We start from the raw sequence: 15,397 nt of genomic DNA on the forward strand, positions 1-15,397 counted from the left end.
GCCTAGTTTACTTGCTTTCTTAGAACGTTTAGTACTTGTGGAAGTGTTCTAAGGGGCTTTAAGTGTCACTTAGACTTCCACCCTAGGGCATTCGACTAGTATATGCTTTAACTTGCTTTCTTTATTTGCTTTTTTCGTTAGTTTACATTCTAATTGTAATTAGGAACGTTCCAAGTTCATTTAGAAGGCTTTTTTGCCTACTAGAGGTTCGTGCACACACACACATTTACTTGACTTGTGTGCAAAATTGTTTTATCAAACAAGTATAAAAGGGATTTAGTAATTTCTACTTGAAAAGTCTTGGTTATTAAGTGATTCATTGTAGCTCACCTCCATTGATAGTACAACTTGTATACTTATACCTCCAAGTACTTAGTCTTGCACCAAAAAGAAAATCTTTTGTGAAAATCTTTCACTTGATTTTTGCAATTCATTTGAAAACTTGGAAAACTTTCCTGCAAAAATGAGTGATCATTCTCATGATAGTAGTGTGCATGGTCATCATTCCCCAAGAAGTCATAAGAGTACTAAAGAGAAACTCTATGAACTTAAGGATTATATTAGAAAAAAAAGAATTAGAAAATAAAAAGAATAATGGAATAATAAGAGAGTTGTTAAACAAGCTAGTGGTGGGTGGTGAGGCTAGCAAGCCCAAAGTCCATGAGGATAATGGGCCTTCAATGCCCAAAAGGCAAGATGGTGAGGGACCTTCCAAGCCTTCTAGAGGCAAACATGTGGAAGGAGGTTCACAGCCTAAGAGCCATCATTTACACACTCACTCAACCTCAAGTGAAGAGTTTTATAGTAGTCACCATGATGATGACTACTATCAAACACCTTTTATGCAACATAGGCCTAGGCAAGACTCTCACAAGGAACGTAGAGTTGACCCTCCTCCCTTTCACAGAAAGGATAATGTTGAGGATTACTTGGATTGGGAGATGAAGGTGGAACAACTCTTAACATGTCACCATGTGAGTGAAGAGAGAAGAGTTCCAATGGCTACCCTTAGCTTTCAAGGGTATGCCATGTATTGGTTGACTTCCCTTGAAAGGGGAAGAAGAATTCATCATGAGCCTTCAATCCAATATTGGAATGAGCTTAGAAAAGCCTTGTGTAGAAGACACATTCCTTTTTTATTATGAGAGAGAGTTAATGGACAAGCTCCAAAGATTCCAACAAAGAAATCAAAGTGTGGAAGAATATAGGCAGCAAATGGAGTTGCTCATGATGAGAGCTGGAATTAGGGAAGAGGAAAGCACCACCATTGCAATGTTCCAAAGTGGTCTTAAGTTAGAAATTAGCGATAAGGTTGAACTATTACCTTATAGAGAGCTTAATGAACTAGTTCAACTATGTGTCAGGGTAGAACAACAACTTAGAAGGAGTTCATTGTAACATTCAAATTTTCTACTAGTATAATGATTATTTATTATTTATTTTATATTTATGGAGATTATTTTCTTATAGCTATTTTAATGGGTTTTATAGAATGTTTTAAAGGTTTTTAATAATTATGACTTTTTTTAACAATAAATATTTATGAAAATTATTTTGTAATATTTTTATTTTTAGTAAACCAGAATGGGCCGTTGTCAAATTGGAACGGACCGTTCTAGACTACTAAAATGGCCTAGAAAGATTAGGTTGGAACGGGACGTTCCAACACATGATTCACTGAGTAAACTTCAAAACCAGAACGGGCCGTTCCGATTTGAGAATAGGCCATTCCAAATGTGGCCGTTGTGAGTAGAAACTCATATGCAGAACGGGCCGTTCTGATTCTGGAATGGGTCGTTTCAAATGTGAATTTTGGACATGAAGTATGAGTCCAGAACGGGTCGTTCCGGATTTGAAACAGGCCGTTCTGGCGACTACTGATGCCTATAAATAGAACGATGTGTCACTCTAAAAGCACATTTTTCACTTTTTACCTCTTTTTCTTCTACACTCTCTGAAGACCAAGGGAGAACCCAGAGGAGGGGACTAGCAAGATCTAGCTTTAATTTCAGCTCCTGCTTATCCAAGTAAGGGGGGAGTGAGAAACCTCGCTTTGGGTGTGGGAATATCTATTGGGTAGTGGGATTGGCCCCCAATCATGTGTTTGTTGTATTTTTTTGGATGCTCATGTATGAGGGGTTTTCCCCAATTGTATCTTTTTCGCCTATTATTTTTTTTTATATGTAATTAATTGTATGATTTGAGATCTCTATGGGTTCCTATAGGAAACCCTAAGGGAATGCATTGGTGATTGTAAGAGAAGATGGTTTGAAGAGGTAATTGTATGAGTTAATTGTATTGTTTTAAATGTTTATTGTATGAATTAGAGTGTTCTGTGGGTTCCTGTGAGAACCCTATGAGAAACAAGCAAAATATGAATATTTTTTATTTTGCTTTTTGATTGTTCTGATGTATTCCTTGTTGAATGAGATGAATTAATATGTGTTTAATTTCGCAAATAGATGAGTTTTAATATGGATTAAAGTGCTCTATGAGAATTGTGCATATAATGTGATAATGTGATAATGTGATAATGATGATGAGATATGATGATGAAATATGATGATGAAATATGATGATGAAATGTGATGATGAGATGTGATGATAATAATGTGATATGAGAATGCATAGAGTCTTGATTGACATGCATCATGTGCATAAATATTTTTAAGGGTACGATATGGAATACACAGCCAGAGAAGGCCCCTTAGTGTAAAAGCTTTGGGGATTATTCCTTGGGGATAGCTCGGTTTGGAAGTCCCAGTCTCGCCCATTGTGTGCATGGCATGTATCTTGCGCGGCTTAGCTATCTCGACAAAACTCTGGTAGTATGTCCTTCTAGTGAGAGTGCGCAGAGGGTGTGACCCGGCATGTACTCCTAGACTACTCTTCGTGTATTGCTAGCTGCAATATGCCATGTGATATGTTACTGGCGCCACATGCATGATAAAATGTAGTACGTGTCCTTACATGTGCATTTTAATGTTATATGAAAAATTGATATATCTTGGATGAGTGAGATGTGATATTGTTATTAATCTATCTATGCTATACATGTTTTGTTTTTGTTTGGCTATCTGGTGTATATTCCTACACTATGAACCGAGTGAGATGTTTCTCACTCCCTTTTCTTTGTGTTGCTTTCCTTTGACCGTTATATAGGTGATTATCAGCATGAGGTTGAGGATGTTGGTGATGAAGCTTAGGCTTCTACATGGGCTTTACTCTGATAGGACATGTGACATCGGGGCGTAGATAGGATTAGATTAGGGTGTTATTTCTATTAAATTATTTTGGAAACTTTAGTTTTATTTCTTTGTAATTTTCGTTGATTGTGTCACTTGTTTAAGTTATGGATGTGGTGCTCTCTATTTGAACATATTTGGTATTTTTAATAATGAAGGATTATGTTATTCTAATTTTATTATTTATGTGCTATGGTAAGCTAGGTAGAGGGTGTCACATTCATCCTGTTTAGCTTTGTGTAAGCCCACACCTCATTCCTGTTTTGCTTCTTCAACACCGATTCAGGAACCAAAGCTTTCACTGCTTCTTCGCCCATCCTTCATACAACAACAATCACATTAAATCACAAATTCAAGAGATTTCAATAATTTGCTTAAGATTTCATCAGAAGAATGCAGAGAGAGAGAAAGACTCACTTGATGTTGTGCTGCTTACAACGGCAGAGGGTCAGTGAGGCTGTGAATCTCCGTCTTTTATATATATAGGATTTTCTTTATCAACTCGTTGGTATGTTTAGCTTTGTGGCCTTTTGTTTCTTCCGTGATTTATTGGACCTTTTATCTTTCTAAACTATTGGGCCTTCTGCCAATTATTATTTCCACTACTTTTTTTGCTTTAAATATATCACTCATTTTTTTATAAAAAAAACATATATATATATATATATATATATATATATATATATATATATATATATAACTGATGATAACCTCTTTTTAAGTTTTTTTTTTATAATAAAACCACTTTTAAGTTTTAAATTATATTTTATTTTTATGTAAATAATACATACTTGATACAAAATTATTTTAAAATATTGATAACTTTTTAAAACATTAAAATTTAATTTAGAAATAAAATTGAGAATAATTAATTAAAAGAGATACAAAAATTGAGAATATTTTTAAAAATAATATCTTTAAATAAAAATAGCTGAAAATGATTATATTGAAAAAATAACTAATATTTTATCTAGTACAATACACATGCATATTTATTATATATAATATATAATTAAAATTCACAATAAACTATATATGTAAATAAATATTATATTTATATATATATATATATACACATATATATATATATATTATTTTTAAGATTTTTATAAATGGACTTTATTTTACACCTATAAATAGACTTTTTAAACATATAAATTATATTTTAGAATATAAATATTTAATTCATAAAAATATTTTTATTTATTGATAATTTAGTTTATAATATTAAAATTTAATTCATAAATAATTATGCCTGTGACATCCTATCATAGTCCGTGCACTCAACGACTCATCAATTGACAATGAAAAATAATCATATCTGCCTAAGGATAATAACAACTATTAGATACTCAATAGTTACAATATACATGCATATTTACAACTAAAAGCAACAATATATATATATATATATATATATATATATATATATATTTGTGTATGTGTGTGTATATAACTATACAATAATCTAAATAACCAAAGTGTTGTCTTAGGTGCCAGTTAAGCATATCTATACAATAGCTACCTAAGAGCAGCCTCCAAAAGACAACAACTCCATCATCCGTTTTACAACATCTTAAACCTGTATCTACTCTACTCTCATATCAAATATGATCATCATAGTCAAACTACTTGAAAACAAGTAAGGGTAAGCTAGAATTCAAATATTCAATATTAACAATAGAAAATATGAGTAATAATCATATAATTTCATATTCAACTAAATTCAGCATCACAACACAATCAGTATTACCAATATTGCATATAGACAACACAACTAAATCAATATAGCATATGTTCAACCATCAACTAATGTATTGTTACGCATTTCAACCATGGAAATCTCTTGCAACACAAGTGAGTAATCTAAGTGGCGTGACCTTATCGAACCAACAACCCACACACCAACTAGATCAACAGTCAAATGGGATATCAATCCCTACAACAAGGTTTCTTAGGTGTTGCCACTTAAATTAGGAAGTCTAGGATTCCTATCAAGGTATAACAATTTGAGTATGAGCTTACCACAACATTAGCTAGCTTAATTAAGTCTCCTATGAGATTAGTCCAACAACTACCCTCCTAATATTATGCTCCTCCGATACTCAATTAGGGACTAAGTCCCCGATGTTGTATTTTTACTCAAGTTGATCACTTATAATTAGTATAGCTCGACTTGACTTCTATACTGTGATCACTTGTAGCTGGTATGCCTCGACTAGGCCCATGATAGTGCATAATTAATAATAATTAAGTATATTATATTGGGCTTATGTGACATTTAGAAGTGTCTTAAATTGGTTGACATTTGTTTTGGTGGACTATTTTGGTTTCAATTTTAAATTTTAGTTAATTTTAGTCATTTCTATCCACTTTGACATATTGTCAAGCATAGGCCATATCTGAAGCTCCTGAACTTGGAATCAGATATTCTTAGTGTCCTTGGAAAGATAAGATGAAGCTCTTCAGTTTCTTTTTTGGGATTTTCACCTAGTTCAGACGTTTAAAGGTCCAAAAATGCACCTCAACATTACGCCTCTACAATTCATTTTTGGTTTACTTTAGAAACTTATTGTACTAGTAGTATAACATTGATAATTAGTTGGTTAGTGGGTTAAGACTTGTAAATATTTTGATTAGGCCCACTATATTATTTTATTAATAGGTATTGAGACTTCGTATGTACACTTTCACTCATTTTTTAGATTATAAAGTTGTTTCTTGTACAAGGTTTTCAAAGAAAAGTTTCTCTCTCTAAATTTTATCTCTACATTTTCTACAAGATTTAACTGTAGCAACTCGATGGAGAAGCAAGGCTAATTTGTTCAATCAATTTGTAATTCCATGAAATGTGATAAAATTTGAGTTTCCGATCTAATTTTATCGTACAAATTATCTTCATCTTTTTCTCTGTTCCAGATATAATTTTTTTTCATGATTATGAATTTTGTTTAATTATATCCATAACAAAATTGAAATTAATTTTAGATATAGATCTAAATTTAAATCTAGACCTAAAATAACATAAATCGCCTAAATTAGTCATTTACCATTCTTGTATTTCACAGGAATATTGAGCTTGCAATTGCGTTTCACATTTTTATGAAATTCATACATTTTAATTACATTTGTGGTGATTTAGGTTGATTGAGTTCAAATTATATTTTGAACTGTGAAAATTTTATCATAAGGATTAAAACCTTAAATCAATACAATCTATGATTAAAATTTATGTTTAAGTCTTCGATTACATTCTTACTTGTTCAATTACTATATATTTAGAATTCATAAAATCCTCATTCTAACCTTGCATGATAATTTGGGATCATATATATATATATATATATATATATATATATATATATTATGTCTTTGAGAAGAATTGCCTAGATTGTTTCTTATATTACAAATCTTAGGAAAAATCTAGTAATTTTTTTATAGTGATTCAGCAACACTATCAGTTAACATATTGTATCAACTAATGTCCTAAAGGAGACTCAACTATCTTCTTCAAGGGTCAACTTCCTAAGAAGGGTTTTCCAACAAACTAGGCTTTCAAAGCACCACAATACAATATCCTCACAATGAGATATGCAACTTTTAAAACAACCTCTTCTTTAGTCCTGAGTTGATTAACACAACTTTCAAAACCATGCCTTAAGCACTATCAATGTCATCATCTCAACAACATGCAACCTTATGCGTCATTTATATTCAACACAACAACTCAACTCAACTTTCAACTAGTCATTATTTATAAACATCATCCTAGATTAATGTATATAGCATGAACAACAACTATCGACATAAAACATTCAATAGATTAACTACCTTACTCAGGTTCACCATTTATGAAGTTAAACAAGTTTTTATCAAACAACTAGCGCCTGATGCCACAGAACCAGTGTCCAACACCAATGAGACAAGGGATCCTTTGCCTCGTCCAACACCAACAAACAATACAAGATTTCTTTCCTACTCAACACAAGTAACTCATTTCCAACACAATTAACAACATGCAACAACTAACATGCTAGAATCACCCAAATCCCTTCAACATGCATCACCCATTCAAGCTTTTCCAACCATAATAATTTCAATCCAATGCATTAACTCGACCATAATTTAATGAGCAAATCAACAATATGCAACCTCAAGAATCATCAAATAATTGTTCTAACTTCCTTTATCTCAAAATTGAAATGAATCAAGGAAGAGAAGAAGAAGACTCCAAATAGCCACACCATGTGATATATCTCCTGATAATTGATTGCTGTTTTCACTTCAGGACGCAGACCATTTACAAACTTTATGCATTTGGCCCTTTCCCCACCTTCACCATGATAGTGTGTACAGTAGCGGACCAAAGCATCAAACTTTGCAGCATATACCTCTACTGTATCGTTTCCTTGTTTTAGTTCAAGAAATTCCATTTCCTTCCTACTCCTTACATCATCTGGAAAATATTTTTCAAGAAAGACCCTCTTGAAGTTCTCCCAATTCAAATGTACGCCTCCATCAATTATCCTCCGAAGTGCTCCTTCCCACCAAAAGTAAGCATCAGCTGTCAGCATGAAGGTGGCTAGCTTCACTCTCTCTGTAAGGGGACAATCCATAACATTAAAGATTTTCTCGATCTCTGATAACCAATTCATGGCGGCATCTGGGTCATAACCTCCTTTGAAAGTGGGTGGATTATTCCTCTGAAATTGCTCCAACCAGTTAGGAGCAACTCCATTCATATTATTGTTGTTCATAGCTTGGGCTAATGCTTGGAGAGCATCAGCAATCGCACGATCATTTCTACCAGCCATATTCTAAAGAAATAATACAATTAATAGACATAGGCAAGCATCATATCAACATAATAGATCTCACAATCAATTCATTTATCAATAAATATAGTAGACACATAACTCACGGCCGATAAAACCGACCTGCTCTGATACCACTAAATGTGACACCCTCTACCCCAACATCATTAATAAACATAAACTATATTTATAAAAGATTTTCTTAGAATGATATAAAATAATAAGTATCATAAGGTAGAAGATGCACATTCATAATTCATACACATAAATATTAAACTCAAGAAGTTATTATAAAACAAAGATTATAAATTAATCCCAGTAAAGGTGGCAGTGCCTCCTAGTTAGGAATCAATTTATAATTTATTAAATTACACAAGAAAAGAAAATATTTTTAGAACAAGAAAGACATAAGAGAAATCCTAGCTAAACCCGATGTCACATCCTATCAGAGCATGCCCCAAGAAGCCTTTAGGCCTCATCACCAACATCCTCATGATGATGATCACCTGCAACATAAATTTAAACATATACAAAAAAAATAACAAGGGAGTGAGAAACATCTCACTCAGTTGTAGATGAAGAAATAAAAGTTAAATAGCACACACACATATAATCATTATCATATATAATTATTTATCATGCAATGATGTCATAGACTCAACTCATAAATATATGCATGTGGCGCCATACGGAAGTTCACATGTCATCATTGGTGACCCTAAGGCACACCTAGTTAGCATATCGTGGGTGACTCAAAGGTACACCTTGTTAGTCGTGGGTATGCGGCCTCAGCGGCACACCTGGAGTATATATGCATATGATGCATGTCATACAATCATAAACTTAACATTTAACATGTTACAGAATTTCCTATAATATACCATATCATAAGCATAATTCATACTTATATTATATTTTATTAATCCAATAGTCCAAAGGTCCAATAATTCAGTAGTCCCATAGTCCAAAGGTTCAATAGTCCAATAATATAGTCCCACATCGGTTAGGAAGGAGAACGAAGCATGCCATATATATGGGTGTGGATACCTTCCTTGTGTAGACGCGTTTTGGGGTGGCATGCGTGTCATCGCCAGAACAAATCCGTGAGGGCTGCGGCCAAAGCGGACAATATCTACATGCGGGTTCTTGGGCTGTTACATTTGGTATCAGAGCCGGTTCCCGGGCCGGTGTGCCAGCGAGGGCGCTGGACTCCCTTGAGGGGGGGTGGATATAGTCCCACATCGGTTAGGAAGGAGAACGAAGCATGCCATATATATGGGTGTGGATACCTTCCTTGTGTAGACGCGTTTTGGGGTGGCATGCGTGTCATCGCCAGAACAAATCCGTGAGGGCTGCGGCCAAAGCGGACAATATCTACATGCGGGTTCTTGGGCTGTTACATTAAACGCGTCCTCCAAGGCAAGTCCTGCCAACCCCATCAGAGTAGCGCAGCGACCCCACATGGCCAGATATTGTCCCCTTTGCCCTCAGGCCTCAGGGTTTTGTTCTAGGCAATGCCCTCATGGTAGGAAACTATCCCAACTACCCCCATGTTCTAAGATGCAAGCTCTATATGGTAGGAGATGTAGAACACCTTTGTGTTGGGTAGAACCTGGAGAGAATGCTATCTTAGGACCTGAGATAGTTCAACAAACTACTGAACAAGTTAAGATGATCCAGGAGAGAATGAGAGCAGCTCAGAGTAGGCAGAAGAGTTACAGTGATAAGAGGAGAAAGGACCTTGAGTTTAATGAAGGTGATCATGTATTCCTTAAAGTTACTCCTTGGACAGGAGTAGGCAGAGCACTAAAATCGCGTAAGCTTACTCCACGTTTCATTGGTCCTTATCAAATCCTTAAAAGAATTGGTGAAGTAGCCTATCAAATTGCCTTACCCCCATCTCTTTCAAATCTTCATAATGTCTTTCATGTTTCCCAACTCAGAAAATATGTCCATGATCCTTCCCATATCATCGAGTCTGACAATGTTCAATTGAAAGATAATCTCACCTATGAAACAGTTCCTTTAAGAATTGATGATACGAGGGTGAAACAACTAAGAGGAAAGGAAATTCCTTTGGTTAAGGTCGTTTGGGGAGGACATTTTGAAGAAAGTGCTACTTGGGAGTTAGAAAGCAAGATGCGTGAAGATTATCCTTTTCTATTCAAATGAAAAGAGTTATTTATTATGTGAATAAGTATTTTATTCCCGTATTTTACTATTCATGTATATGTATTTTACTATTTACGAATACGTATTTATGCCAATAGTCCAATAGTCCATTGTCCAACAGTCCAACAGTTCAATAGTCCAAGGTCATTAAGTCAAGGGTCCAATAGTTCAAAGGTCTTTAGGGATCATATAATTTATATTTCCTGGTATAATTATATCCTTAAGTAAAATAGGAAGCTTAATGATAATAAGGAGGCTCGGCCTTCCATTTAGATAATAAAGTCTAAATTTATAAGTTAATAGGAGACTTAGTCTTCCATTCAATGAATATTTTAGAATAGTAAAAGTGAAGTTATCCATTAATTATAATTATTAATTACCGCAACAAGAAAATCAAGTAGTACAAACAAAACACAGTAATAATGTATATTCAAATAATCAAACAACAGACAAGGGATCGGGAGCCAATCCAACAAACAGACTATTTAACAATTATTTCTACACCCCCAAGCAAGGTTTCCCACTCCCCCCCTTACCTGGATAAATAGGAATTTGGGCAGAATCTCCTCTCTTTCTCCTTAAACCGGAACCGGAACTAGAGCAGAACCTTCTCTATTCTCCTCCTCTTTTCACAACCTAGGCAGAACCTTCTCTCTTATTTTCTCTTTCTATCTCTCTAGAATTCCTTCTCTCTAAACTTTTCTTCTCCCTAGTTATGAATTTTCAAAATCCTTAGGTCCCTATTTATAGAAATTTTGAAGTTACTATGCACTATGCACTATTCATTAAAATAATAATATAATTACTATTCATGAATAGTAAAATACTATTCATCCAAATAATTTGAGTTTTGACGTAAGTGCTTACGTTTTTTTCAAAATTACTATTCATATGAATAGTAAAATACTATTCATAAATACGTATTCGTAAATAGTAAAATACGTATTCGTAAATAGTAAAATACATATACATGAATAGTAAAATACGGGAATAAAATACTTATTCACATAATAAATAACTCTTTTCATTTGAATAAAATTTTGGGATATTACACCATGACCCCAAACAAATCAACAAGCTTGATTTTTGAGGTTCTATTGACCTAAATCAACAAACAACACAACAAGAATGGAGCTCCGGGGATGACTCACCCTCATAAGAGAAAGGTTAGGGAAGAAAAGAACTTACGAGCTAGAGCTCCTCTCTTTAAGCTTTTCTCTTTAACTTTCCTTAAGAAATGAACTTATGAAACTCACTTCTAAATAAAAGTCTTATATACTCTACTCCTACAGGTCCAACTTGACAACTTGATACCAAAATTGTAACGACCCACCCTAGGCCGTCACATCAATAACCAACCAAAATAAAATATATAAAATAAAGAAAATAGAGCAAAAGCCAGCTACGCTAGAGTGTAATTATACAATAACATATAAATTGTTTCCAAAATATATAATATAATCTGCTATAGCAGAGTCATCATCCTTAGTAAAGTTATACAGTAATCCAAAAGATAATATAATTACAATGTCATGAAAACATTAAAATAAGACACCCTAGGTGCTGGTCAAGCTCTAAACCTAGCCACTTCTCAAAGTAGCTATCCAAAAGACTCCTTGCTAACCCAAAGCCTCATACCTGATCTGCTCCCCCACATAGTGAGATCATCACAGTCCAAACCACATGGAAAAATGCAAGGGTTAGCACATATAAACCAACCATAGTACGATAAAATGAAATATCATTAAACAGATATTTATCCATAATATATATATATATCCGCACCAAGGAAATAAACCTTATAAATAGTTATTTCCATGCCAAATATAAATCAAATCTAAAATCCAATGCATACAATCCACACCATTTGTATACATATTCCACATCCAGAAACAAAGTCACACCACTGTATAATTATTCCATGATCTCACACCAACATATCCTCACAATGTTGGCCTCAACACCATCCACCAAGTGTTGACACGCACGCTGAAACATATCAGCAACCCAGGAATCACACCTGACCTCTCATGGAAATATACAGCTGGAATTACGTCGTCACGTAACCCTGGTGATCATGGCCACTTCATCCATCGGTATGACTCGGCCTGGCCCCCATACCGGTAGCAAATAGAATACTTAAAGGAGTACTTCAGAATCCACCTAACATCTGAAGTGGTTTATCATATAACCTTTGGAAAAGTTCCACATTGGAATCCTCACCATGGGATTCCCAAATTTCATATTTTTCCAAAGATTATATCCTGATCTCACCAAGAGATCTAATCCATACCATAACCTTACTCCTTTAAGTCCTATTTACTTTTCCAAACCACATACATAGCATATTCCATAATTAAACATAACCATAACCATGCCAATTTGTTAATATAATAATAATATAAATATCCAAAACAACCATCAATTGATCCAAATTATACTATATGAAATGAAAATCTCCACATAAAATAGCATATTAAAATTATACTATTCCTATCATGGTCATACGCACTAGATTAATTTTATAAGCACTACCCTTACTTGTATAAACCTGAACTGAAACTCGGGCAGAACCTCCACCTCTCTCCTTAAACAAGAACCGAAACTCGGGCAGAATCTCCTCTTCTCCCTCCTCTTTTCTCTCCCTTGGCAGAACCCCCTCTACTGGATTCATCTTTCTCTCTCTCCTCTTTCCTCTCTCTTTCTCCCTTTCTCTCTCTTCTTTCTCTCTAAAACTTCACTCTTCAAGTTATGAATTTCCTTCAACCCCTAGCCCCTATTTATAGAAATTTTCGCCACCTAACCCAGAACGGCCCGTTCCGAAAACGGAACGCCCGTTCTGAACCCTTCAGAACAACGTAAAATTTTCGACTGGAACGGCCCCGGAACGGCCCGTTTCGAAACCCAGCAGAACGGCCCGTTCTCCTTTCGGAACGGCCCGTTCTGCAAGGAGAACGCCCCGTTCTCCAAGCAGAATGGCCCGTTCTGCAAGGGGAACGCCCCGTTCTCCAAGCAGAACGGCCCGTTCTGCAAGGGGAACGCCCCGTTCTCCAAGCAGAACGGCCCGTTCTCCTTTGGAGAACGGCCCGTTCCAGCCCTGTTCTGCACAAATCCAGAACACGTATTTTTATATTTTGGAACGGCCCGTTCCGCTTTTGGAACAGCCCGTTCCAAAATCCGAAAATACCCCAAAAATTTTAATAAAATTACGAAAATGTCACCGATAATTACTAAAATGCCATCAATAATTAAGATTACAAAAATACCCCTATACCTTTGAAAATTTACGAAAATGCCATTGATAATAATAATAATAAAATGGGTATTACAATTCTCTCCAACAACAAAAATTTTCGTCCTCGAAAATTCACTTACTCTAAAAGAGATATGGGTATTGATCCTTCATCCTTTCCTCCAACTCCCAAGTAGCTTCATTAGTAATCTCATCCCAAATAACTTTCACCAAATTGATAGATTTACCTCGCAACTGTTTAACTTTCTTATCTGCCACTGAAACTGGCTGTTTCTCAAAAGTTAAATTTTTCTTAACTTGTACTGCCTCTGATTCCAAGACATGACTTGGATCGTGAATATATTTCCTCAGTTGTGAAACATGGAACACATCATGCAGATTAGAAAGGAATGGAGGTAATGCAATCTGATATGCCACTGGTCCAATCCTCTTGAGAATTTGATACGGTCCAATAAACTTAGGATTCAACTTCTTAGCTTTGATAGCTCTTCCCACACCTGTGGTAGGAGTTACTTTCAAAAACACATGTTCTCCTTCTGAAAACTCCAAAGGTTTCCTCCTTTTGTCTGCATAAGACTTTTGCCGACTCTGAGCAGCTCTCATTCTTTCCTGAATTTGTTTCACCTTTTCAGTAGTCTGTAAGATGATCTCTGGCCCCACCATCACTGATTCTCCCTCTTTAAACCAACACAAAGGTGTTCGACATTTCCTCCCATACAGAGCCTCAAACGGTGCCATTCCTATACTTGCATGAAAACTGTTATTATAAGTGAACTCGACCAAAGGCAACATCTCTTCCCAATTCCCTAGATGATCCAAAATACAAGCCCTCAACAAGTCCTCCAAAGATTGGATAGTCCTCTCAGACTGCCCATCAGTTTGTGGGTGATAAGCAGAACTGAGCCTCAACTTAGTCCCTAACGCTTGATGCAAACTTTGCCAAAATCGGGATGTAAAACGAGGATCCCTATCAGAGATGATACTGGAGGGCACACCATGTAATCTAACAATCTCCTTAATATACAATTGAGTTAACTTTTCCAAGGACCACTTTATATTCATTGGAAGGAAATGAGCACACTTAGTTAATCTATCCACGATCACCCAAATAGAATCACAATTCTTAGCAGACCTTGGTAATCCAACAACAAAATCCATGGTTATACTATCCCATTTCCATTCTGGCACTTCCATCATTTGTAACAAACCTCCTGGTTTTTGATGTTCTACTTTAGCTTTTTGACACACAATGCAAGATGCAACATACTCAGCTATCTCCCTCTTCATACCATTCCACCAGAACATTTTCTTCAAATCTTGATACATTTTTGTCATACCCGGATGTACACTCAACTTACTTTTATGACCTTCCTCAAGTATCAACTTCTTCAACTCCTCATCTTGTGGAATACAAATTCTACCCTTATACCTCAAGATTCCATCCATATCTTGTTCAAATCCTTCAGCTTTCCCAGAATTCATCAACTCCTTAACCTTGTTCAAACTCGCATCCTGAACTTGTTTTTGTTTCACCATCTCTAAGAAATCACTAGTAATGGTAGTCATACCACAACTAATAAAATCTGAGGCAATCACAACATTAAGATTCATATCCCTGAATTTCTCTACCAACTCCATCTCTTTAACCATCATGTAAGACATATGAAGAGATTTTCTACTCAAAGCATCTGCCACCACATTTGCTTTACCTGGATGGTACATTAACTGAAAATCATAATCTTTCAAAAACTCAATCCACCTCCTTTGCCTCATATTTAACTCTTTCTGATCAAACAAATATTTCAAACTCTTATGATCACTGAACACATCAAACTTTGCTCCATAGAGATAATGTCTCCAAATCTTCAAAGCAAAAACCACCGCAGCCAACTCTAGATCATGCGTAGGATAAT

At 35.2% G+C, this 15,397-nt stretch overlaps 1 protein-coding gene across 1 annotated transcript; it reads right to left on the reverse strand.

Moving 5' to 3' along the window:
• Positions 1–3,445: 3,445 nt before the first annotated feature.
• Positions 3,446–11,152, reverse strand: LOC145954252 (uncharacterized). The gene is made up of 4 exons (XM_083068148.1): positions 10,768–11,152; positions 7,427–8,062; positions 3,663–3,673; positions 3,446–3,563 (listed from the first exon to the last, which is right to left on the reverse strand). Exons 2-4 carry the CDS (start codon positions 8,057–8,059, stop codon positions 3,446–3,448), a joined length of 762 nt encoding a protein of 253 aa, XP_082924274.1. The 5' UTR covers positions 8,060–8,062; positions 10,768–11,152.
• Between the last annotated feature and the right edge of the window lie 4,245 nt (positions 11,153–15,397).

The sequence above is a fragment of the Cajanus cajan genome, chromosome 1 (assembly GCF_000230855.2).
Source record: "Cajanus cajan strain Asha chromosome 1, NIPB_CcT2T_4, whole genome shotgun sequence".
NCBI lineage: Eukaryota > Viridiplantae > Streptophyta > Magnoliopsida > Fabales > Fabaceae > Cajanus > Cajanus cajan.

Excerpts from the sequence above, each read along its gene's own strand:
- LOC145954252 (XM_083068148.1), bottom strand. The coding sequence starts at position 8,059 with ATGGCTGGTAGAAATGATCGTGCGATTGCTGATGCTCTCCAAGCATTA.